At 50.7% G+C, this 27254-nt stretch overlaps 1 protein-coding gene across 1 annotated transcript in view; it reads right to left on the reverse strand.

Moving 5' to 3' along the window:
* The window catches only part of SRP14 (signal recognition particle 14), a 149984-nt gene that overhangs the window by 48143 nt on the left and 74587 nt on the right, over positions 1-27254 (reverse strand). Inside the window, exon 3 of the mRNA XM_069637514.1 lies at positions 8571-8683. Coding sequence (XP_069493615.1) covers positions 8571-8683 — 113 coding nt within the window. The remainder of the gene's footprint in view (positions 1-8570; positions 8684-27254) is intronic.

Here is a 27254-nt window from a genome sequence, read left to right on the forward strand (position 1 = left end):
GGCAAATGAGTGCTTGACGTATAACGTCATGGAACATCCCATTACAATGGTTGTTGCCTTCTCTACGGCGAATGCTGAGGCAGCTAAACTTTGTTTGCATGGGAATTGACCTTTCATTACTGGGTCCAGGTTCCCACTGTAATATGCCAGGGGCTTGTAGCCCAACGAGGTTCTTTGAGCGAGCACTGCCGTCATGATGCTGACATTTGTGTGCGAAAACAGGTAGAATTCCTCTGCTTAGTTAGGAATTCCAAGAAATTGAGCCGTACAAATTGCTCTCCCTTTTTCTATTGCCACAGACCAATCTTTTCCTTTGTCACCTGGGCCTTCTATAGGGCCTGGAGTAAAGGCTTGGTATATGAGCTGTAATTGAAAACCCATGCCCTAAAATAGTTGCACAGGCCTAGAAAGCTCTAATCGTGTGTGGCTTAGCTGTGTTCAATATTGCTTCAGCCCTTTCTGGGGTCAACTTCTTCCCTTCATGAGAGATCAGTTGGCCTATGTACAGCACTTCCTGTTAACAGTATTGTAGCTTTTCCTTGTCAACCTTATATCCTTTCTCGGTCAGTATAGTCAGTAGCTGAACAGAATCGTGCCTGCATTGTTCTTCTGTGCTACTGCAGAAAGTCATCCACATACTGCAAGACAACACTTTCTAATGCAATATTGCTTAGGTTCATCTGCAAGACTCTGTTGAAGATGGACAGGGACTCACAGTACCCCTGCGGCAGCATTGTGCTTTTCAGATGCATTTGTCGGAACGTGAATGACGTCAGATCTTGCGAGTCACGGTGCAACGGGATTGAGAAAAAAGCATTTTTCAAGTCCATCACCGTGAGATATTTTGCCTAGACGTGTATATTAGATAGGATTGTAGATGTATTAGGGACTAAAAGGGAACTCTGCTTCAACAATATCGTTTAATGCTCGTAAATCCTGGATTAAATGCCAGGACCCTCCCTTTGATTTTTTTTGACAGGGTAAACCGCTGTACTACATGGTGACTGACATCACTAAGATGCCCTGGTCCATCATGGCTGACAGTCTTAAAAATCCCTTCGTCTGCCTCTCTGGACATGGGATATTGTCCGACTCTCAACAAAATTGCTCCTGGCTTTAGTTTAATTTTCACTTCTCCCACCCCCTTCAAGAGGCCTACGTCATAGGGTCCTGTAGTACATACTGAGACAGGTACTTTGGCTATATCCTCATCAAAATATTCCAGGCCCTTCAGCGCCAACATCATTCTCTGAGGCACTTCTCTTCTAATCATTTTTACCCAAAAGATGAGACTTACTTCCACCCTTGTCTCTTAGTCTGGTTTTTCTTCACACAGATCGTCATCAGTGACGTCAGTCACTCGATAACCTTCTTCAATGGCGATGATCGAGCACCATTGCCTGCCTTCATCATCATATCCGTCGACCAATGCTACCTTCCCTCGCACTGCTGCAGCATGCATCAAGAGAAATACTTGTCCCTCCTCTTCATGCATAGGTATTCTTGGTCTGAATAAAAACTCATTGGGGGTTCTCGTAGTTCTGTCTGTGAGGCCTGGTACTCTGCCATAAGCACACGCATGCCATATGCGAAAACTTCTGGGTCCAACGGTATAGCTCTAATGTCTATGCGTCCTCAGTATGCTAATTATTTTGCATACATTCAAATAATGCATTCCCGAAGTAGAGCATACTATGCCCTCCTTGGAGAACAAAATAGTCTTCAATTTTGTCATTAAGTCTCGACCCAAAATGTTTACAGGGGTCTGGCGTGAACATAATATAAAGGTACATTCATGCCGCAGTCTCCTATGGAGACAGAGTGCGTCCGTAAAGGGAACTCGACTGAGCTCCTATGGTCTCGCCGGACAAGGAAAATTTGCCTTCACATATGCACGAGTGTGTTGCACCCGTGTCCACTAGGGAGGACGATTCTTTACCCCCTATAACGACATTCACCCTAGGTTCCCTATGAGGGTCTGGTATCACTGATACCAGGATAGAGCACATCAGGGTTCCAAGTGAGCTGTCCTAATGTGTAAGTTTGCCCCACTGTGCACTTGCAGATTTTACCCATTCCCAGTGTTTCCCCTTCCAGGGTTCTGGGTCTGTGGCAGTTGTGGTGGTGCCCGTTAGGGTTGTCCTTGTGGAAGATTCCCTATATTATGTAGTTGCACCCCTTGCTGCACTCCTTGCACTTGATGCTGCACTGTATGATTCTGTGCAACGCCCTGTTGTGGGAACGCAGGTGGATTTGCTGCGCCTGCTCCCATTCCTTGGCTATTCTTCCACGTGCCTGGACTTCTGCACGTGTGCGCCAAATGCTTGGTCAGTCCACACAGCCAACATACTGGTGGTGGCACAATTTTTTATTTCCATTTGACATAACCGAATTACCATTTTGCACGGTTTGAAAGCCTCCTTGATTACCTTGGAAACCTGCCCGATTGCTCCGCCATCCTCTTCCTCTAAAACCTCTTCCCCTCGGGTAAAATCCTACATTACCCTGGTTGTTCTGTTGTGGGTTAGCCACCTGTTGCATGTTTTGTTCAGCTACGCTGGTTAGCATGGCTCCTTCAAGACCATACTCTATTTTCTTTGTACCAGCTTCGCTTCCTCACCCTTTCGAGTCGCCTCCTTTTTTTGATTCTTTTCTTGTAACAATCTATAGTAATGTGCGATAGTTAGCTGTATTTCTGCCCAAGGTTTAGCCTTAACTCCTACCAATTTCTTGAGCTGTTTCTGCACTGGTTCTGGCAACCCTTGGCACAATATGTGCTAAAACACAGGTATGAATTTCGTCCAAGATTCATGCGTTTCGAGCACCCGCGCGTCTTGAAAATTCTGGATAAAAACTAACGGATCTTCCGACTCCTTCATTTTTCGAGTCATTATAGATCCCATATCAGAAGTGTCTGGGTAAAGCACCTGTACCGCCTTCCATACTGCTGCTCTGCAATTGTTAAATGGCACGCCATCGTGCAAGTGTTAATTGTGGTTATACCAGGGTAACCTGGCCTTGTCCACACATTGTCTGCTCCCTCACCAAGTATGGCGATCGCGAGACCTTTAATGTCCCCTATAGCTAGTGTGTTTCCTCCTGTCATTTTTTCTAACTCATGTATCCATTTTCCGGCTCCTGATGTCAGCATCGGAAGCTTCTTCAGGTTCACTCGGTCCAGGTGTGACCATGGAATATATTTTGGTCTTGCTCCGCCCTTTTCTAGTAGCGGAAATTGGAATGCGCAGCCTTCTTGCTCTTCTCTCATAGCTCTCCTGTCCATCGCCGAGGTAGTATTCCCGCATCGCGTCTACCTGGCAATGTCCTCAATCTGTCTACATAGGGTGGTGATGACACCCCCCCCCCCCCCTCCGACCATGGGGTGTTCCTTCATAACGGTCAGATTGTGCGGCTGACTATGCCCTCGGTGCGGACTGGCTAGCATCTGACCATCGTACCCCTTTATCCCTTGGGGTGGGTGGGGGGGGGGGGGTCTTTTGCGCCGTCTCCCTTCTTCATTTGCCCCGCACTCCTCTTCAGAGTCGGACATTGGTTGTTCCCAATTCACGCAACTCCTTGTGTCATCATTTCTACTGATTTCTAATCTATCCAGGGACAATTTCCTACTCCCACTACTTCGGTTGACATCCTCTGTGCCATATAGCTGAGTGCACTCCCCCTCACCTTGGGGTAATTGTTCTAGCCCCATTTCATCATATATTTTATCGATCGTTTCCCCAATGCTTCTGGTGTTAAAATAATCTTCAATATTTGCCCTAGACGTGCCTGGTACTGAGTCGTATGCGTGAAAGAATTCCTCAATGTCTTCCCAGTCTACCACTGGATCAGGTTTTTTAACCTCCCTCTCTAAATATTCAAGATCGCGTGCCCTCTGTCTATGCTTACGTTCAATATCATCAAATTCTTTGCACTTCCTCGCCTCTTCTCTGACTATCTTCTTCCCTTCTCTTCATTTCTACGTTCATCTGCCCATCGTATCTCTTCGTCTCCTTATCCTTATTTCACGTACCCTTTGCTCTTCTTCCAACCTTTGCCGTTTGTCTGTCGTTGTCATAGGCTGCTCTGTTTGCGATCAAACTTTTTTTTCTTGCTCTTCGCGATATTGCTGTTCTCGCCTCAGCCCATCTTTCCTCCTTATCCTTTCGTCCCTTAACTCCTCCTCTTTCTCCTTTGTCTGTGCCTCATCTCACCTCTCCTTAGGTCTCACATCATCACTTCCTTTCCCATCGAATTTCAATAAGATTTGTTGCAAATGCCATCTCATCAGTTCTGTCTTCACTTCCTTTCCACTTCTCTCCTTATCAAGAGATGCACCGGTCTGGGCTTGATCCTTTCTTTCATCATCGTGTCTCCCCTTGTCCCTCGGGACTATGTAGGTGAGATTAGAGTCCTTATCCTTCCCTTGATTATCGTCACTAATGTAAGTAGGTGACTCGTATGCGGGGTTGCTGTACCCTGTGGCTGCTTTAAGCTCCCTTAATGGGTAGAGTCCCTCAGGCTTACTCTCTTCGGGTTGGTGGCTCTTCCTCCTTTGGCTGTCGAACATTTTCCAGAGTTCTAAAACAGCAAGGCGTTTCTCTAGCTTCTTGCCTGTGTATGTGGCATGCAAGTACGTCGTCATATGTAGTAAGACTGCTTTTGATAGAGACCCATTTTGTAGCCATAGCATAAACATATTGTGGGTTGTACCCTTAACCCACTCGGTGCTATATTTCTTAAGCTTGGGTGCGTGTTTTGGAAGTTGCTTACATAAGTGTGCTAATGGAGTAATGTTTTCCATGCTTAAATCTGTTTCTATTCCTCTTACACAATGCTTTTCAATGCTTTCATGCAACTTTAACGCTTCCAACAATATGAGGGAGCACCAAACACCAAGCTCCAATCCAATTTTTTCCAGGCAATTTTTTTTTTATATCACCAATTTACTCAAAACCATCAATTTGTGTGGGATTCCATCTCAACTATCGAATCGCGCAAATCTTAATCAGGTCTCAATCAAACCACACAAAAAGAATTCCTCCACATGTGATGGCACAACAGAACATGTAAGACAGAAACTTAACAGACTAGACCGACACCAGCTGGACACAAATATCTCTGTCTCCAATTATTATCCCTACATGGAGTTTAAACGAATCCCTGTTCAATGTGGTGGTAGCCTAGTCCCCATTATGTGGGGCTCTGAGTTCAGGTTTCTTCTGACCGCTATATTAAAGTGCAGGAATAAGGCGAATCCTCTCACTTCTCAGGTGTCTGCCCTGGTACCCTCTCACTTCTCAGGTGTCTGCCCGGTATTCTTCATTTATTCAAACATATATATATACATACACACACACACAGTCTTCTCTACTTCTGACTACTTTGTTTTTTCCCCACCTCGCTCCGTTACCTTTTCCCTTACTTGTTGTAACGCCTATGAAATTTGCCAAAGCATTCTTTATTTCACTCACCGTTCACATCGTTCCTCTCTGGACCCTCGGGATCACCGCCTCAGTTTCCACCTCCTTCAGACTTCCACCTGATCCACTGCCCGTAGGAATGGGAAGGGTTATGTTTTTTTAAAAACTGGTCCCTTCAGGCCCCACTGCAGTTTTAGATCAATTACACTACCATTGTCCACGGGAAGCTTCACAGTCTACTCAGCCGAATGGCGAAGGGCTTGTGATATTGCCGAAGACCTAGAGTTACTTTGTGTCGACGGTCAATAGGTGTCTTATTTTAATCAATGGTTTCCAACCATCCTCTGCCACCAAGTGTACAGGAGGGAGAGTGACCGCTGACCAGCCAACAGAATCAGAGCTCGCCCTCAAGTACTTTAAGACAAGATAGCTGCACCTCGAGGTGAAAGGGGTGCAGGATTTCTAACTCCAACACCAATCAATAAGGACAACTTAAATGGTTTGGCAAAGGGGAGTCTGTTTAATGACGAGTACAAAAAACGGGGAAACATGGAGATCCACAAGGATGCGATGGCCTGTCTCTCTTCAACTCCCAACAATCTTCATTCAAACAGCAATAGTTATAGTCTAAATTAGTCATCCTTGACGTGTAACAAAGTTTGTCATGCAATTCTATTGGTTGGAAAAGTTAACAAGTATAGGTGCTACATCTGTATATGGTAACAGTGTGAGGATTGGATAACTGATCGGGTGGGTGTCTACGCCCTTCCCTCTACATTACTTATGCAAACGTCACTAAAAGGTACGATGTCTCATTGGTTCTACTATCTATAGGACCTTAGATTATTTGGCCCACTGTGATTGGGCTGGCTACAACCCTAAGCATAAATCTCCACTTTAATTAGCAGCATGGTCACCCAGATGCAGTATGCCCCAAGATTCACCCAGCCTCCCTTCCATCAATCAGTACTTTAGGGCTATGTGTCAATTAGTTGGTTATGGTTGACCTCAAAACTGTAGCTTCTTATCAGGAAAAGTTATGTTATCTCCTGCTTTGGGTGACATCAGACGTTGGTACCTCTTGTCGCTTGGCTGGTCATGTGTTAGCACACCGAGAATCGGCTTTGGTTTCCTTCGATTTGTGCATTTAATTCTCTTTTTCAGCTGCCACCTGCCTGGGCCCCCTTATCTCGACCTTCACGGGGCAGGCTGCTCTGCTCTTAAGTTTTGACTGTCCGAAGTTACTGTCCGCCTTCCTCTCATGGGTTGACCTCGATTTCCCAGGCACAGCATGCTCCTTACTGAGTTTCGATTCCGCCTTATATCTGGAATAAGAATCCAGGCCTGTTTGACCCTTAGTAACCTGGGTTAATTCTGCTTTTGTATAAAGTGGACTGCACTTTAATGTGCTTCGTTGAGGTAGATATATATATAGTTGGCGCTTGCCGCTCTATTCTTCTACTCAGCATAGCAAGCCACACTGTTTTCTTAGCTTCCTGTGTTACAAGCCTATGTACAGGCGTTGGCTGGTTGAATACTTTCATCCTGCTTTACAGTTACGTTTCTTTATATTTCAACATCGTCACTTCTTCTATGTCTGTGATATCCTTATCCATGGAATTTCGTTTTTGTGCGTCATCTTTTTGGTTGTCGTTCTTCATCTGTACGTCTGTCCGGGCCTTTGTGATGTTATTCGTCTTCCATTAAGGCCTTTTGAGTTTCTTCTGGGACCATATCTAAACTATCTTCATTTCTTGTCATTTGCTGGTATGGTTGTCTCAATGGATAGCTTACTCCCCATGGTTGTCTGGTTATTGGCGCTTCAATAGGTGTTGCTCTTCTGATTGGCACTGGACAGAGCCCTAGTGTGGCTCTCTGCTGGTTTATTTGCTCATCGTACTTCACATCTCTCGGTTTCAATGTTCCTGGTACTCCAAAATGGGCGACTGGAGTGCGGGCCATATTTGGGACCTCCTCTACACTTCAAACTCGAGTCTCCGCCCTCATCCCACAAACTGCTAACATAATGAAGACCGGCTCAAATCTTGGTGCAGGTGGAGCAGGAGTCCAGCAGTCAGCACAAAGCAGCCTTCCAAAGGTTTAGGCACAGCAGTTCAATGTTTGTAGACTGAAGTTTCATGCAACTAAGTTTCACACATTTGCACCACACACTCACTACCGACTCAATGCTTAGCTGCCTATAGGGATTCCACATCTTGTCAGTGTTACCCTGCATCCAGAAACTTGGAATTTGCGTGTACATCTTGGCCCCACGACCTTACAGACATTAAACATTCCTCTAAACAAGGGATCTCCACTGAATCCTATGTGGGTCTGTCCAAGACTGTTTTAAGGAAGGCCTGCACAACACTCTAAGAAGCCTGAATGCGTTTTAAACTGTACTTTTGTACAAGAGAAACGGCTGAATAATATTTAAGCAATGTACAACTAGCCTCCTCCATCTTTGTTTGTTTCGTTAGTGAGTTTGGCAGTTGTGCCTCAGAAGAAAAACAACTAATTTTGAACACTTCATGCAAAGACATTCAATTCATCCCTACTGAGAATATCTATTGTAGTAGGACTCTTGCTGCCAACTCATTAAAGTACTAATGCAGTGTCTTAATGTCATAGCATTGCATGGTCCCTTGCATTAACAATGTAAGAAGAGGAATTGTGTGATCACAACATATTATCAAACTACCACCAGTACACCCCTCTGCTTCTTGAAAAAAAACATATCAAACCCTGTTGCAAGTGCAAACTATTACAGCAACCAAGTACAAAGCCAGATTTCTGTATGGCATGAATAATTATGCTTCTGCAAATACTATTACTCTTGACATTCATGCAGTGTCACAACAAATACCTGAGCTAATAGGAAAGCATATAGTAATGATGGGCTGAGAAAAGTTAAGTTGTTCTTGAGGTAAGATGAAGAAATGCCATGAAAGCAGTCAAAAGGTCCTCAACATAAGGTCTATAAAGTCTTATGTACAGTTCATGTTATAGATGGAAAATTGGGGTTGGGTAAAGAAAAGGCAGGTCCAACTACTCAATGTTTGAATGTACAACCCCCCAATGACAGCAGGCTAAAATTGGCTTCTTCCATTCACACAACTCCTTTACTCCCTTCCCTCCATTTCCACTTACAACTGTGCTAATCTTCTTCTTGCCATCGGTCGCTCTCAGGAGACACTTGTTATCCGCTGGCTCAAAGTTCTCCACATGTCCCTTTCGTGGGATAGGCTTTGTACGCCCATCATCTTTATTGGAGAGAAAAGACAATAACCGACTTCGTAAGTTCTGATATATTAAAAAAATATTGCATCTATAATCTATTGGTATGGCTTTACGGAAGTCCAAATCAAATTTGTTCATTCATCAGCCAAGAAATGCTATTGCAATTAAAGTGACAAAAGGTAAAAACATTACACAGCTGTGACCCCACAGAATGAATACAAACAGATTCTCAGGACAAAATAAGAACATACCAAACAGCATGTGAAAAAAGCTTGAAGTAGGATAAAAAGATACAAATAATGACATTGTGGAACACCTACATCTTCCCAAGCCCCCGCCCCCTCACAAAAAGGTATCTGGGCCTTAATAGCCGGACAGGACTATCCAAGTCTGAAAGATAAAATGTGTAGTGGCAAAAAAACAGATGTCCCTTCTTAAAATCAAAATTGATAAGACTGAGATTTAGCTATGTAATCTTCTAATATGGCAATAAAGGGACTGCAAGAACAGACAACATTCCTACAGCCCTACAGATAAACCATAAACATACATGCAATTGCAATTCAATGGAGCTGTTGAGGTCAATGGTACGAGCAGAGCCAAGCCAGAGGAAGGTGCTTTAATATTAGAACAGAGTGAGGCAGAGTGTCTGTGGTGTGGAACGCCATTTTGCTAACATACCAGAGTCTTTCCTTGATTGTTGTGAACTTTGCTGGAGGCGGACCTTAAAAGCCTCTCCCCAGGCAGAGCAAGGCACAGTGTCTCGGTGTGGGTGCTACAACAGGGGCCACATGATCAGACTCCCGATTTGCCACTGCCAGAGACATTGTGGATTTCACACTTTCCTACTGAAAGCACACCCAGCCACGCAAGACACCCCGGCTACCTTTGGAGTGGCGCTCTGAAGCATATACTGCAGCAGGTGCAGATGGAGCAGGACTGGGTAGCCCAGGAGAAGAGGCATAGATTGCGTGCCCGACAACACCACCACCCCAAGACAAACCAGGTGAGACTGAGCGCCAGTAGCCTACAGGGAAACCCAGCTCAAACGAATTGCTCAGTCCGGAGGGAAGCTTTCACTGCTAATTGCAGTTACTAAAACATCTAAATGCAATAGGAGGCCGGCGACTGCGGGACAATGCTCATTTGAACCACCTCTTTATACTCAGCTGAGTGATCTCTAACAACCTGACGGAAACAAGGAAGCTGTGATAAGGGTGGGGACTGTTGGTACTAGAACCCCCCTTCTATCCCCGCCTCCCCCCGGTCCCTCTATTTTTTCTTGTTTTTTGTGATCACTTTTGTTCCTTGTTCCTTACCCATCCCTTTTTTTCTTACTTTGTACCCTGCTGTTCTAGATACATTTAACCCCGAAATATTATGTGCCGACACTGGGCCATCACAAAGCCAGTGAAAAACTAAATTGTGGAGCAACCACACTACATAATAACAGGAGAGGTTACCCCTAGCACTGGGACAAAAACCCTAGACCAACATATAGGGTTAAAATTGGAATCTAAGCAACCCCGACTGGCTTCTTCAAGGTGGTTCGCCGGAGAATAATTTCACTCCCTTCCTCTTTTCAGCTCAGTGCCCAAACTGAAAGGTGTTACCCCACAGAATCTTTTGGGGCCAACAACCAGACAAACATGGACGGCAACCTGTCCTCCAGGGCCAAAAACTAATGCCTCCGGTAACAAAGAGTTTGACAAACAAATACGGAGTTCTATCTCTTCAATTGAAAACAAAAGTTCATTGCTTAAAATGTGCAGACCTTTTAAGCGTAATTCACTGGTGCCTAATTTGGCACTGACAAAAAACAACAGGGCATCTTCTTTGTCCAACAGCCCTAACCTGATAGACTTGGTTGACAAATCAACATCAGATGAAAGGGATTCCTCAGTAGAAGGCATTCCAAGAATACAGCATGACAAGACAAGGCAGCGCCACACAGTTTATCCTACAATTGTCTCTAATATTGAATAAACTAAGTGCTTTACAAACGCTCTAATCTGACATTGCGGCGGATCAACATCACAGACAGAATCGCAGACATTCTGCTGGATTCTCATACCAAGACTACATCTGTCTATCAAGAGCCAACATTGTGACTACAGCATAAAGTAGGCCTGGAACCGCTAGAATGCCCCAGTGGGAAGGGGGTGTTGAGTCGGGTAACTGGGAAGGCTATAATAGACAGTCGATCCTCACCTGCAAATCATAATCCAGATGTGTTAACTATCTTTGAAGAAAACGACGATGATGCCCTTGATGCTCTCTGCAGTGAAATCTTCATGATGGAGAGGGAGGAGAGTGCTAAAAAAGCACAATAGTGGCCATACAACTAATCGCACAAAGCAGGTCAATTTCCGTAGTGCTTCTCAGCTCCCTCCGGTAAAGCCACCTCGACATAAGGATAGAAGACCATGCGACCTGCCCAGGGGTCCAAGGATAATCATTAAAACCAGGGGGTGGAGCCAAAAGGCAAGTGACCCTAAGAGGACCATTGGATAAATAAATAGAGCCTTAAAAAAATACCCCACTTCCTTGGTGCTGGATAAGCCATCTTATTTACAAGTGCGGAAGGACATGGATAATACAGATCGTCAGCAGATCTGTAATGGATGACCACAGGGACCACCAATTTCTGCCTAAAATGTGTACTACTCATCCTGTGGAAAACAAGGCAATATGTGCCTATGATCTACTGGACCCAGTGACCAGTAGAAGAAGTGCAGCAGTGGGGATGAGGAAAAGCATGGCCTTATCCAGTGACCAACCTACATTTGTACAACCTCGGCGGGCCCTGGAACACCCTTCCAACCATGTCTCTGCGACTCCTCGTCCATCTCATTAGAGTACAACCAAAAATGAATAGGCGTCACTGGGTCCTTTGATAACGTAATCCTACATCCTATAGCCCTTTTTTGAATCCAACTGCACATTTGGGCATCTAGCCCCAATCTATCATCTATTTGCAGTCGATATATGCTTCAGATTGCACCCCCAGGATGGTATATTGAGACAAAATGGGCATAGATTCATTTTGCATCCGCAGCCTCTCTACTGTGGATGTGTGCAGAATCATTAAGTGCCTTAGGTTACAAATTACCAGTGCGTTGTGATTACTCCAGTGCAACAAGGCGTATCAGAGGTAACAATGTGCCACAATGCTTGGAACTATATACTAAATCAAATATCAAAAAAGTATTGACAACTCATTATAAAGACCAAGACCGTGAGGGTGTACCACGAGTTGGACCACCAGGGGCTTCGGACATAGTGAGTGAAGCAGGATCTGCCCTGCTACTCGCAAAGTCAGACATTTTGTATGTTAAAAGAAACCTGGCTGGAGACCACCTTGATTTTCTAGGGTTACCAAGTCTATCAAGTAATGGCCAAAAGGGCCCTGCCCCAAGGCAGGCAGTATAGAGGGCTCATAATAAGCATCAGCGATAACCTTAGGAGCTTCCCATATGTTGACACCCTCAAATAATATCACGGTGTGGGTGGAGATAACTTTCAACAAATCCAATCAAGAGCTCAACTTAGTGACGGTAAACATGTATATCCAACTGATGTGAACGTGGAGGGCATTCAATATTCCTGAGTGAGCTATTGACAGAGGAATTAAGCCAAGATGAGCGACTTACCCTTTGGGCAGGGTGGAGGGATTTGAATGCTAAATGTATGGATGATGTGGAATGCCCATTGTATAAACATGCGTCAAGACCCAGTAGTATGCTACAAAAAGTGAGCAATGACAAGGGCTCCCTATGGGTGCAGTTCCTAAAAAAATTGGAATCTCACCATGACGAATGGGAGAACTGAGGGAGACGTCCTGGGGCAGTTCACATGGAGCTCGAGCAAGAGCTGAGCTATTTTAGATTATTATTTTGGAAACAACGCATGCATGAGGAGAGAAAGCAAATTAAAAATCGAACCAAACCCCTATAGTGATCACGCCACCCTGTCCCCGAGCTTAGAACTCCCCTGTGAACGCCCCGAGATCAAATCCTGCAGTGGGGCTTTTGGCAACCATACAGGAAATCGCATTAATTGGACAACCAGTAACAATAAAGCCAATCATTTATTTAAAAATGCAATAGCTAGAGATATGGACTGGTGCCCTCGGCCAATTGTGATGAAATAAAGACTTGGGTTAAGGGACTTGCGATAACAGCTGGGTCTGACCAACTGGACAACCTGGCACTAATTGAGAAGCATGTAAATAAAGACAGATGCTAAACTATCCAGGAGACGCAAATTAAGATGACTTGGAGGAGGGGGGGGGGGGAATACATCCTGGGGGCGCAAGACCACAGGCCTTGGAAATAAAAGCCAAATATAGGCAGTGGCTAAAGTCATGGCGGGCATCTGTGAGGAACTTACATTGGCAAGACACAGGCTTTGATCAGTAAAAAAAAAAAATTAGCTCGATGTGGAAGATCCTGTCATGCACCAAATGGGACAGACCGAGACGGTCCCTTAATCCTATACAGGAAAAGGATTGGCTACTCGTCTTTCACGGTCGTAAAAGGGGCCCCCGTGGTGCAGCAGGCCCCTCTAGCACATGTCCTGGGAGATGGCCCCATTTGGAGAAAAAAGAAAATGAAAACTATTTTTCTTTCATAACAAAACCTATGTTGCTTTTCTGTTAGAAAACGATTGTGGGTCAGAAGTGAGGATCCCATGAACAAGCTGAGGCCTCTGGCATGTACCTCATGAATAAATGTTACTATACTATATGGAGCCCACCCTGTAATCTGTTGTGTAGGGAATACTTAGAATCTCCCATCCATTATCCCAATTTTGAGAGCCAAATAAAAGAAGACCCATTTAGCTAGAGCGGTTCGCCCAGGATCAGAGAGACTGGTCAAGTGGGAAAGCCTGTGCGCTCATTTTCTAGTTGCGCAGTTTGGAATGGTTTAGGCTTAAGATTTAGACATTTTCCAATTCCATCTTTAGTTTTCCACCTACATGCAACCTGCGCGTTAGTCTGGCAAGTATTCTCTGCATGAGTGCCAATGTCGGGATTTTCCATGTTTTGTGAAGGGTGCTGAAAACGTTTGGCTGAGCCAGAAGGGACATCATATGGAACGCTGACCTACCCCAAACAAGCAAGGGCAGAAGTAAAGTATGGGATTGGGGAAAAGGTGTATGGATTTCAAATTAGACTTCCAATAAAAATGCTTTGTGCTTCTCCTTCCAGTCAGTCAAAACTGCCTAAATTCTTTCTATGAATGGAAACTAAAGACTACATTATCTAACATTAAGAAGCAAAGCGCGAGTAGTCCTGGGTAAGGATGAGATGATTTGCAAATATGCTCATAACTCATGATTTTGTATTTTTGTAGGGCATTTATAGTGAAAAAATAAAACCACAATCAGATGAATAGAAATACTGGAATGCAATGTGACGAGAGGCTAAATCCCAGGACAGTGATTAGGTGTACAACATGGGCCAACACAAGATGTTTCACCCCCCCCCCCCCCCCTCATCTTTGGTTATGAAGTAATCGCTTGGATAGTTTTAATTTTGCAAAGGTTTGTAAAGAATGAATGCAAATTAATATTAAAAACATCAACTGGTTTACAAATTGAGGCAACATGCTGTTAATTGGTTAGTGTTTCATTTTATTGATAGGCACCGAGTTTTATTCCCTCAATTAACCAAACATACAGTAAGTTGCGGGAATCAAAAAAATATGACATGCATTACTTGCCGTAATCGCATTTCTGATGATTGTATCTGCTTAGATTCACAAGCTGTGCATAGACTAGCGAGCAGTACCCAGAGTTGGAGGTGGGTTGTGAGAAGGAAAAGTAGAGAAAACATGTCTTAGTACTGCTGGTCCCACCTGAGAATCAGACCTAGAATGAGTGCCTAGGCAATAGCGTTTTGTAAAGGTGTGTACAGAACTCCAGGTTGCCGCTTTGCAAATGGACTCAAGAGGAACATTTGCAATGAATGCTATGGATGCCCCAGTGCCTTGAGTAGAATGTGCTCTAGGCTTGAAGGGCAGTTCTCTCTTAGCAAGAGAGAAGGAACAAGTTACTTACCTGTAACTGTTGTTCTCCAGCATGGGTCTGGCATGGATTCACATGCTCATGAATAAAGAATACATAGCAGTACACACATGCACAACCACGGGAGGTGGCAAAGGCTCAACATTAAGCATTACATCAAACTCAACATTAAGCATCTTACCTCCTCACCAGGCTCACCTCAGGCGAACAGGTTGCGCAGCACTGCTTGGCCGACCCTGGACTCCTCCCTGGAATCCCGATCGACGCAGTAGAATTTCGTGAAGGTGTGCGTCGACCTCCACGTAGCAGCCCTGCATATGTCCAGCAGGGGCACACCAGAAAGGAACGCCGTGGTAGCTGCGATCGCTCTGGTGGAATGGGCTCTCGGACGGCCAGGCAGCGGTCAGTTTGCCAACCGATGACAGTACATGATACAGCCGGAGAGCCATCTGGAAATGGAAGCCTTCGAGAGTGCCTTCCCCTGATTGACGGGTCCAAAATTCACAAAGAGTTGTGACGTCTTCCGAAAACACTTCGTGCGGTCCACCTAGAACTTCAGCGCTCTAGCCACATCCAGCGAGTGCAAAGTCCTCTCAGCCGGCGACGAAGGCGACGGGAAGAACACAGGCAACACCAAGGGTTCGTTGAGGTGGAAGTCCGACGGCACCTTGGGCATGAAGGAGGGGTGCGTCCTGAGCACTACCCTCGTGTTGTGAAAAGTCAAGTACGGGGCCTTGCAGGAAAGGGCCTGGATCTCTCCCACTCGTCGTGCGGAGGTGATGGCCACAAGAAACGCCGTTTTCCACGACAGAAACTTCAACGGGGCCGAGTGCAGAGGCTCGAACGGAGGTCCCATGAGCTTGGTCAGCACCACGTTGAGCTCCCACGCCGGGGCCGGAGCCTTCACCGGCGGGAATGATCTGAACAGTCCCTTCATGAACTCTTTCACCAGACGATGAGACCACAAGGACGTCCGCCCCGTGGTTCTGGTGTATCGGGAGATCGCAGCAAGATGAATCTTGATAGACGCGTGTGCCAGTCCAGCTTTGGCCAGCGTCAGCAGGTACGGCAGTACTTGGGGAGCCGTAATCCGTAGAGGGTTAATCTTCTGTGCGTGGCACCAGACAAGAGAACCTCTTCCATTTGTGTCCGTAGCATTTGAGAGTCGAGGACGCCCTGGCCTTTGCAAGAACCTCTCTGCAGTCGGCCGGTATGTCGTATCCTCCAAACTCTAGCGCTGCAGGAGCCAGGCCTTCAAGTTCAGCGATTTTGGGTCGTGGTGGAGGATGGCGCCTCCTTCCCTGGAGAGTAGATCCGCGTCCACCGGCAGCTTGATTGATGGGGACGCTGACAAGTCCAGAAGGTCCGGGAACCATATCTGCCTCGGCCACGCAGGTGCGACGAGGATCATCCTGCACCGTGACCTCTTGAGCTGGTTGATGAGCCGGATTAGCAGTGGCAATGGAGGGAACGCGTAAAGGAACAGGCCCTCCCAGGGGAACGAGAAAGCATCGCCCATGCTCCTCGCCTGGGGAAACCTGCTGGCGAACCTCCGGCACTTGGAGTTCGTCGCCGTCGCGAACAGGTCAATCTGGGGTGTGCCCCACCGTCGGAAGAGGCGATCCACTAGATCCTGCCGTAGCTCCCACTCGTGGCACGAGCGCAGCTCCCTGCTGAGTGAGTCGGCGATGGTGTTTTTTATCCCTGCCAGATGAAACGGAACCAGAAACATCCTTTGGGCGACGGCCCAATGCCACAGGTCCTGCGCCTCCTTGGACAGTGCTGGGGACCTGGTTCCGCCCTGTTTCCTGATGTAAAACATGGTGGTGGTGTTGTCGGTGAAGATCCTCACCACCTTGCCCTTGAGGGACGGAAGGAAGGACCTGAGGGCCCAAAACACTGCACGGAGCTCTAGGACGTTGATATGTAGTGATTTCTCCGTCGGGAGCCAAAGGCCTCTTGCGTGCAGATTTTCGGTGTGCGCTCCCCACCCTTCCAGGGAGGCATCCGTGGTCACTGTCTCCTGGTGGGCTGGGGTCTGGAAGTCCATGCCCGCCGTCGGATGCGCGCTGGTGCCCCACCACCGGATCGCTCGTCGGAAACTCTCGTCGAGTGTGATCCTTTCCTCGAAGCTGCCCGTCGTTTGGATCCAGTGCGCGTCCAGGAACTCCTGCAACGGGCGCATCCGGAGCCTGCACAGGGGAATGAGGTAGATGCAGGAAGACAGCATTCCGAGGAGGGACTTGATGGACCTCACCTTGGCCGCGTCGGCCACCAACATCCGTTGTACCTTGCCCAGGATGGCCCTGGTCCTCTCCTCCGACGGGGAGGCCAGAAGGGACACTGTCGAGCCTCGCTCCCAGAAACAGTGCGTCTTGCGCGGGTACCAGGTGGGATTTGGCGTAGTTCACGGAGAATCCCAGGTCCGTGAGAAGCTGGACGGTCCTTGCCGTGTGGTCCACGGCGAGCTCCCTCGTCTTGGCTCGGATGAGCCAGTCGTCCAGGTAGGGGTAGACGTGGATCAACTCTCGGCGCAGCTGCGCCGCCACCGGTGCAAGGCACCTGGTGAAAACCCTGGGTGCCGACCGTAGTCCGAAGGGGAGGGCTTTGAACTGGTAGTGACGCCCTTGGACCACAAACCTGAGAAATTTTCGGTGCCCCCTTAGGATGGGAATATGGAAGTAGGCATCCTCCAAATCCAACGACGACAGGAAGTCTCCTTCCTCCAGCTGACCCAGGACGTGCTGGAGGGTGACCATCCGGAACTTCTGAGCCTTGATGAACTTGTTCAGACGTCGCAGGTCTAGGATGGGGCGCCATCCTCCCGTCTTCTTCTTCACGAGGAAGTATCTCGAGTAAACTCCGGAGCCCCGAAGCCTCTTTGGAACAAGTTCGATGGCGCCCTTCCTGAGCATCGCCTTTACCTCCCGGAGAAGCTGCGGGACGTGAAGCTCTTTCCTGGCCACGGGGGGGACGCGCGGGCACCTCGAGCGCGTGGCCCCGGGCTAAGGCGTCCAACACCCAACGGTCGGTGGAGATGGACTCCCACACGCTGACGAAGCTCGCCAGCCGGCCTCCCACCGGGGTGCTTCGGTGGGGGCCCGACCCCACGGTCGGTTCAATCCTGTTTCGACGAGGCTTTGCCGCCTTGACCTCCTTGGCGACGACGGCGGGGTCCGCCCGACTTGCCTCGTCCCCTATAGGCCTCCTGAGACGACGAGCGGGCCGCTTGACGGTAGGTGGAGAAACCGCCGCCGGAGCCTTTGGAGGCGCCCTTGCCTCCGCTGCTCCGAAAGGGCGGCCGTCGTTGTTGCAGAACCCCAAGGGCCCGGGCCGTCTCCGTGTCCGCTTTAATGGCCTGAAGGGAATCGTCCACTGTTTTCCCAAACAGGTTGTTCCCATCGAACGGCATGTCCAGGACTCTGGTCTGTACGTCTTGACGGAAGTCCGTAGCCTTGAGCCATCCACGCCGCCCAAGGCACACGCCGTTGCCCAACTGGCGAAATCCCGTATCGGCGATGTCCGTCGCAATAGTGATGGCGTGGTCCGACGCCACCTCACCTTCCTGTAGGATCTCCAGGGCGTCCGCCCTCTTGTCGTCCGGTAGGAAGTCCAGCAGGGGAGCCAGTTTGTACCATAGCTCCCTGTCGTAGCGGGCCACGATAGCCAAGGCGTTGGCCGCCTTAATCGTCGTCGCTGCAGATGAGATGACCCTGCGTCCCATAGAGTCCAATTTCTTTCCCTCGCCGTCCGGCGGGGAAGTCGATGTGGAGGCCGCACCCCCCCCCCCCGTTTTCTTCCTGGCCGCCGCGGAGACGACGGAGTCCGGGGTAGGCTGCGCCCGGAGGCACAGGGGGGCCGCGTCCGGGACCCGGTACTTCTTTTCGTACCGGTCTCTTCTAGCTGGCGTCGTGGAAGGGTTCTTGAGGAGGGCGAGGCCCTCATCCCAAATGTCGTCCAGTAGAGGCACCGCGAGGACCGTCTTCCTCTTGGCCTCGCGCCGTTGATAAAGAAATCCTTCCTTTTTCTTCTCCTCAGGGCAGAGTTGGAAAAGTTCGGATGCCCTGGCGATCATGGAGTGGAACGATCCAATCTCGTCGGGCGGAGAAGCCCTGGTGGGAGGTGACGGAAGATCCTCGTCGTAGACCTCGTCGTCAGTACCCGTCGCGGCCGTGTCAGTCCCCGTATCATCCCCTCGAGTGGTGGACGGGGCGCGATGGCTGGACGGGGCGCGATGGCTGAAAAGGAGGTGGAGGGTGAATCCTTTTCTTGGGAGGAGGAACGCCAGAAGGTCCCGGTTCTGGGTCCCCCGACGGGAGTGGTTCCTCCGCTGGCAACGGTAGTCTCGTCCTTATCTCCGAGCATAAGGACTGTATAGCCAACAAAATGGCCGCCGAGTTGTCTTGCGGCGCTGGCAGAGGGGAATCCGACGGGCGATCAGGGGCCCCGTCGGCGCCCTCGACGATGTCGTCGTCACCCGCGTCGGGATCCATCCCGACGGGCCGGTCTTTTTCCACGCCGAGGCCGTGGCTTAAGACCTCGATCAGCTCTTCCTCCGAGGTTGAAGCCGAGTCTACGACGACACCCTGCCCCCCCCCTTTTTCTTCTCCGCCGGAGATTTCACGGGGGTCCTATCGATGGGCATAAAAGAGGACTCCCTCCGAGGTGGCAGGGAGACTCTGAGCCCCGAGGTCGCCACCACTGGCGTAGCCTCCACAGTCTGAGCCAGGGCCGCCACGACAGTCTCGATACAGGCCTTGGCCGGATGGATTAAGGCCTTCACCACCTTAGGTGCGCTCACCGCCTTATCCTTGAGGGGGGGGTGGGGGGGGGGGACACTGCCTCGCTCCCCCTCCGATGGGGCCTTCGAGCTCGACCGGGGCCTCTCCAGGAGCTTCACCGGGTGCTCGGCCTTCCTCTTACCCGACCCAGAGCGTTGGCTCGTGGTTGATGGTACCGGGGAGGGTGCGCCCTGCCTGGCGCCCGTAGAGCCCGACCGCTCGGCGCTCCCGGTGCCAGCGGACTCGCGGTGCTTGGCCTTGTGTTGGACCCCCGTCGCCGGGGCGTCCTCAAAGGTCTTAGAAGACCGCTCGGATTTCTTCCTCTTCTTCTCGCCGGACGGGCTCTTCCCTTCCAGCCAGTTGGCGAGACGTTGATGGCGGTCCTTCATGGTCCGCTCCGACATGTTGCCGCAAAACGCACAGTCCTTCTCCACGTGCGTCTTGTCCTCATGTAAGCAGTAGAGACAAAAGGAGTGTTCGTCCTCCTTAAAGACGTTCTGCAGCTGGCATCCAGGGCAGACCCTGAACAGCTTTCCGGGCGTCGAGCTTCCCTTCTCCTGGGCCATGTCCGGGACGGGCTTGAGGAAACTTCTGGAGTCCTCCAAAAGCGTAGCTCGACGAAATCTTCACCCTTGAGGGGCGCAGACGAATCCGACACGGGTCCCCGTTGATCGGATGGAGAGTCGGTGGAGCTTGAGGCTCTTTTGACCGAAAACAACGAAGTTTTTGAGAAAAACGTGAAAAAATAGCACTAACGCTCGAGAGCAATAGCACGAGGATCCCAACACATGAACACGTGTGGTAAAAATCTGAAGATGGCTGCCAGAGGCGGGGCTTAGGTAGAGGGCAGTCATTGGCTGTGGTCAGTATGACACAGAGACCAGTGATTGGTTATTACTACGAAAGACAGATCAGAAACGAAACTGATACTGGTTTTTTCTTTACCGAGGATTCCCAGCCTGACGACGGGGAATATTCATGAGCATGTGAATCCATGCCAGACCCCATGCTGGAGAAACATAGTATAATACATTTGACAATCCACCTTGAGATAGCTGATTTAGAGACAGCATCCCCTTCTCTACCAGCTGCCACTGAAACAAAGAATTGTTTAGTCGTTCTTAGTGGTTTAGTTTGACAGGTAAAACATGACTGCCCTGCGCACGTCTAGTGTGTGAAGGCTTCTTTCGGCCATGTTAGTAGGGTTCTGGAAGAAAGTGGGTAGTTCGGTTGACTGCTTCACATGGAACTTGGAAATAAATTTAGGCGCAAACCTGGGATGTGTGCGCAGAACTACCTCATCTTTCTGGACTGTAACAAAGGGGTCTAAAACAGAAAGAGCCTCTAGTTCGCTAACCCTTCTGATAGAAGTGATAGCCACTAGGAAGGGGGTTTTATAAGTCAGGTCTTTCAGACTTGCTTTATGCATAGGCTCGAAGGGAGCGCCCATGAGCCTGGTTAAAACCACATTCAGATCCCATCCAGGGGCTGGGTGAGAGATGGGAAGATAAATCCTCTTAACTCCTTCCATAAAGGCTTTAATCCTGGTATCTTCCACCACGATACCTTTTGCTGTGATGTGGTGTAGGCTGACAAAGCAGCCAGATGAACCTTTAGGGAATAAAGACTAACCCAGAGTCCAACAGATGGGTTAGATACAACACAATGTGTGAGGGTGAGCAATCGATAGGATCGACACCCTTGGAATTGCAGCAGATGACGAAAAGTTTCCACTTGCTAGCGTAGCAATAACGCATTAGGTTTCTTCGCTTCCCCGAGTATGTCCATGCACCTCTGAGGGAGTTGCAAGTGTCCAAACTCTATGATCTCAGGAGCCAGGCTGCTAAATTCAGGGTTTGGGGGCACGGGTGTAGGGTTTCCCCCTTGTCCTGAGACATGTTGTACGGGCAGGGCAGCTTGACTGGTGGGGAGAGGGACATTGCCATCAGGTGAACGAACCAGGGTTGGCGGGCCCACATGAGAAGGGGAGTCGGGGGGGGGAGGGGGGAGGGGGGGGTGGAGCGTAGACAAATTTCCCCGACCAAATTATCCAGAGACCGTTCCCCTTGGACCGGTTCTGGGGGTACCTGGAGGCGTAGTCTTGGCATTGGGCGTTCTGAGCAGCAAACAGGTCGATCTCTGGGAACCCCCATTCTGCGAAGAGGCTGGATACAATGTCTTTGTGCAGTCGCCATTCGTATTCTTCTGGCAGAGGAAAATCTCTGCTGAGTACATCTGCTAGAATAATGAGTTACCCTGGAACATGTTGGGACAACAAAAACATCTTGTGTTTGAGAGCCCATATCCAAATGTTTTGGGACAGCTTGGATAGCCCTGGAGAGTGCGTGCCCCCCTGTTTGTTCAGGTAATCCATTGCAGTAGTGCTGTCGGTTAAGATCAGCACCGTCTTCCCTTGCAGTTGTACCTGAAAGGCTTTCAATGCTTTGAACACTTCTAATAGCTCCAGTAAGTTTATATGATTGGAAACTACTTGAGGGGACCACACTCAGTGTGCCGTCTGCTGAAGCAGGTGACCCCCCCTCCCCCCCACCCCGTGAGAGAGTGTCGTGAGAGTGGCTTCCACAGCAGGGGTGGTGAAGGTTTTCCCCTTCAGAAAGATCTACCAGATCTTCCCATTGTCTGCTGGCCTGACACCACTGGCTGTTGAGCCACTCTTGCATGGGAACCATGCGCAGCCGCGCGTGGGGAACCAAGTATATACATGACGCCATCATCCCCAGCAACCGCATGGCTTTGCGTACAGTCACCTCTCGACTGGCTACATATTGTGCAATCTGAGAGAGCATGTTCTGAACCCTCTCGCTGGAGGCGAAGACAAGACCGTCTTCCGTCCGAATTAGTGCCCCCAGAAGAACAATTTACTCTCTTACCTGGTAACGTTCTTTCGATGGGATGGTCCGACGACGTATTCCATATCTATATATCTATGACAGATAATGTCCACAGCTGTGCTGCTTCGGAAAATTTTCGGCGTCTGCGTCGATGCGTCGTCCCCGAGGACGAACAACCTATGACGTCACCCGATGTGATAAGTAGGACGCACGACGCCCGTAGCCTCAGTTTTAGTTTTTTCCCCCAGAACGTGTGACACCAGTTTTCTGCCAGTCAGACACACAAGGCCCTGAGGAACGCAAGCTGCAATCGCATAAGAAAATCTACAGCGGGGAAGGTAGGGAGGGAGCGATATGGAATACGTCGTCGGACCATCCCATCGAAAGAACGTTACCAGGTAGGAACAAGTTACTTACCTGTAACTTGTTCTCCAGCATGGGTCTGGCATGGATTCACATGCTCATGAATATTCCCCGTCAGGCTGGGAATCCTCGGTAAAGAAAAAACCAGTATCAGTTTCGTTTCTGATCTGTCTTTCGTAGCAATAACCAATCACTGGTCTCTGCGTCATACTGACCACAGCCAATGACTGCCCTCTACCCAAGTACCGCCTCTGGCAGCCATCTTCAGATTTGGAAGCACGTGAAGTGGCAGTATGACCAAGTGAAGAGCCGCAGAGGGGTAGGCGGGAGGGTTCGCATGTGAATCCATGCCAGACCCATGCTGGAGAACAACAGTTACAGGTAAGTAACTTGTTCCTTCTCCAGCATGGGGTCTGGCATGGATTCACATGCTCATGAATAAAGAATACATAGCAGTACACACATGCACAACCACAGGAGGTGGTAAAGGCTCAACATTAAGCATCACATAAACTCAACATTAAGCATCTTACCTCCTCACCAGGCTCACCTCAGGCGAACAGGTTGCGCAGCACTGCTTGGCCGACCCTGGACTCCTCCCTGGAATCCCGATCGACGCAGTAGAATTTCGTGAAGGTGTGCGTCGACCTCCACGTAGCAGCCCTGCATATGTCCAGCAGGGCACACCAGAAAGGAACGCCGTGGTAGCTGCGATCGCTCTGGTGGAATGGGCTCTCGGACGGCCAGGCAGCGGTCGGTTTGCCAACCGATGACAGTACATGATACAGCCGGAGAGCCATCTGGAAATGGAAGCCTTCGAGAGAGCCTTCCCCTGATTGACAGGTCCAAAATTCACAAAGAGTTGTGACGTCTTCCGAAAACACTTTGTGCGGTCCACGTAGAACTTCAGCGCTCTAGCCACATCCAGCGAGTGCAAAGTCCTCTCAGCCGGCGACAAAGGCGACGGGAAGAACACAGGCAACACCAAGGGTTCGTTGAGATGGAAGTCCGACGGTACCTTGGGCATGAAGGAGGGGTGCGTCCTGAGCACTACCCTCGTGTCGTGAAAAGTCAAGTACGGGGCCTTGCAGGAAAGGGCCTGGATCTCTCCCACCCGTCGTGCGGAGGTGATGGCCCAAGCAACGCTGTTTTCCACGACAGAAACTTCAACGGGGCCGAGTGCAGAGGCTCGAACGGAGGTCCCATGAGCTTGGTCAGCACCACGTTGAGCTCCCACGCCGGGGCCGGCGCCTTCACCGGCGGGAACGATCTGAACAGTCCCTTCATGAACTCTTTCACCAGACGATGAGACCACAAGGACGTCCGGCCCGTGGTTCTGGTGTATCGGGAGATCGCAGCAAGATGAATCTTGATAGACGCGTGTGCCAGTCCAGCTTTGGCCAGCGTCAGCAGGTACGGCAGTACCTGGGGAGCCGTAATCCGTAGAGGGTTAATCTTCTGTGCGTGGCACCAGACAAGAGAACCTCTTCCATTTGTGTCCGTAGCATTTAAGAGTCGAGGACGCCCTGGCCTTTGCAAGAACCTCTCTGCAGTCGGCCGGTATGTCATATCCTCCAAACTCTAGCGCTGCAGGAGCCAGGCCTGCAAGTTCAGCGATTTCGGGTCGTGGTGGAGGATGGCGCCTCCTTCCCTGGATAGTAGATCTGCGTCCCCCGGCAGCTTGATTGGCGGGGACGCTGACAAGTCCAGAAGGTCCGGGAACCATATCTGCCTCGGCCACGCAGGTGCGACGAGGATCATCCTGCACCGTGACTTCTTGAGCTGGTTGACGAGCCGGATTAGCAGTGGCAAAGGAGGGAACGCGTAGAGGAACAGGCCCTCCCAGGGAAACGAGAAAGCATCGCCCATGCTCCTCGCCTGGGGAAACCTGCTGGCGAGCCTCCGGCACTTGGAGTTCGTCGCCGTCTCAAACAGGTCGATCTGGGGTGTGCCCCACCGTCGGAAGAGGCGATCCACTAGATCCTGCCGTAGTTCCCACTCGTGGCACGAGCGCAGCTCCCTGCTGAGTGAGTCGGTGATGGTGTTTTTTATCCCTGCCAGATGAAACGGCACCAGAAACATCCTTTGGGCGACGGCCCAATGCCACAGGTCCTGCGCCTCCTTGGACAGTGCTGGGGACCTGGTTCCGCCCTGTTACCTGATGTAAAACATGGTGGTGGTGTTGTCGGTGAAGATCCTCACCACCTTGCCCTTGAGGGACGGAAGGAAGGACCTGAGGGCCCAGAACACTGCACGGAGCTCCAGGACGTTGATATGGAGGGACTTCTCCGTCGGGAGCCAAAGGCCTCTCGCGTGCAGATTTCCGGTGTGCGCTCCCCACCCTTCCAGGGAGGCATCCGTGGTCACTGTCTCCTGGTGGTCTGGGGTCTGGAAGTCCATGCCCGCCGCCAGATGCGCGCGGGTGCCCCACCACCGGACCGCTCGGTGGAAACTCGTCGAGTGGGATCCTCTCCTCGAAGCCGCCCGTCGTTTGGATCCAGCGCGCGTCCAGGAACTCCTGCAACGGGCGCATCCAGAGCCTGCACATGGGAATGAGGTAGATGCAAGAAGACATCATTCCGAGGAGGGACTTGATGGACCTCACCTTGGCCGCGTCGGAAACCAACATCCGCTGTACCTTGCCCAGGATGGACCTGGTCCTTTCCTCCGACGGGGAGGCCAGAAGGGACACTGTGTCGAGCTTCGCTCCCAGAAACAGTGCGTTTTGCGCGGGTACCAGGTGAGACTTGGCGTAGTTCACGGAGAATCCCAGGTCCGTGAGAAGTTGGACGGTCCTTGCCGTGTGCTCCACGGCGAGCTCCCTCGTCTTGGCTCGGATGAGCCAGTCGTCCTGGTAGGGGTAGACGTGGATCCCCTCGCGGCGCAGCTGCGCCGCCACCGGTGTGAGGCACTTGGTGAATACCCTGGGTGCCGACCGTAGTCCGAAGGGGAGGGCTTTGAACTGGTAGTGACGCCCTTGGACCACAAACCTGAGGAATTTTCGGTGCCCCTTTAGGATGGGAATATGGAAGTAGGCATCCTCCAAATCCAACGACGACAGGAAGTCTCCTTCCTCCAGCTGACCCAGGACGTGCTGGAGTGACCATCCGGAACTTCTGCGCCTTGATGAACTTGTTCAGACGTCGCAGGTCTAGGATGGGGCGCCATCCTCCCGTCTTCTTCTTCACGAGGAGGGACGAGTTCGATGGCGCCCTTCCTGAGCATTGCCTTTACCTCCAGGAGAAGCTGAGGGACGTGAAGCTCTTTCCTTGCCACGGGGGGGACGGCGGGCACCTTCTTTGAAACTCGAGCGCGTGGCCCCGGGCTAAGGCGTCCAGCACCCAACGGTCGGTGGAGATGGACTCCCACACGCTGACGAAGCTCGCCAGCCGGCCTCCCACCGGGGTGCTTCGGCGGGGGCCCGACCCCACGGCCGGTTCAATCCTGTTTCGACGAGGCTTTGCCGCCTTGACCTCCTTGGCGACGACGGCGGGGTCCGCCAGACTTGCCTCGTCCTCTGTAGGCCTCCTGAGACGACGAGCGGGCCGCTTGACGGTAGGTGGAGAAACCGCCGCAGGAACCTTTGGAGGCGCCCTTGCCTCCGCTGCTCCGAAAGGGCGTCCGTCGTTGCTGCAGAACCCCAAGGGCCCGGGCCGTCAGTGTCCGCTTTAATGGCCTGAAGGGAATCTTCCACTGTTTTCCCAAACAGGTTGTTCCCATCGAACGGCATGTCCAGGACTCTGGTCTGTACGTCTTGACGGAAGTCCGTAGCCTTGAGCCATCCACGCCGCCTAAGGCACACGCCGTTGCCCAACTGGCGAAACCCAGTGTCGGCGATGTCCGTCGCAATAGTGATGGCGTGGTCCGACGCCACCTCACCTTCCTGTAGGATCTCCAGGGCATCCGCCCTCTTGTTGTCCGGTAGGAAGTCCAGCAGGGGAGCCAGTTTGTACCATAGCTCCCTGTCGTAGCGGGCCACGATAGCCAAGGCGTTGGCCGCTTTAATCGTCGTCGCTGCAGACGAGATGACCCTGCGTCCCATAGCGTCCAATTTCTTTCCCTCGCCGTCCGGTGGGGAAGTCGATGTGGAGGCCGCAACCCCCCCCCCCCGCTTTCTTCCTGGCCGCCGCGGAGGCGACGGAGTCCGGGGTAGGCTGCGCCCGGAGGCACAGGGGGGCCGCGTCCGGGACCCGGTACTTCTTCTCGTACCGGTCTCTTCTAGCTGGCGTCGTGGAAGGGTTCTTGAGGAGGGCGATGCCCTCATCCCAAATGTCGTCCAGTAGAGGCACCGCGAGGACCGTCTTCCTCTTGGCCTCGCGCCGTTGATAAAGGAATCCTTCCTTTTTCTTCTCCTCAGGGCAGAGCTGGAAAAGCTCGGATGCCCTGGTGATCATGGAGTGGAACGATCCAATCTCGTCGGGCGGAGAAGCCCTGGTGGGAGGTGACGACGGCAGATCCTCGTCGTATACCTCGTCGTCCGTACCCGTCGCTGCCGTGTCAGTCCCCGTATCATCCCCTCGGCTGGACGGGTCGCGACGGCTGAAAAGGAGGTGGAGGGTGAATCCTTC

Source organism: Ambystoma mexicanum, chromosome 14, assembly GCF_040938575.1.
Source record: "Ambystoma mexicanum isolate Mex_15411 chromosome 14, UKY_AmexF1_1, whole genome shotgun sequence".
Lineage (NCBI taxonomy): Eukaryota > Metazoa > Chordata > Amphibia > Caudata > Ambystomatidae > Ambystoma > Ambystoma mexicanum.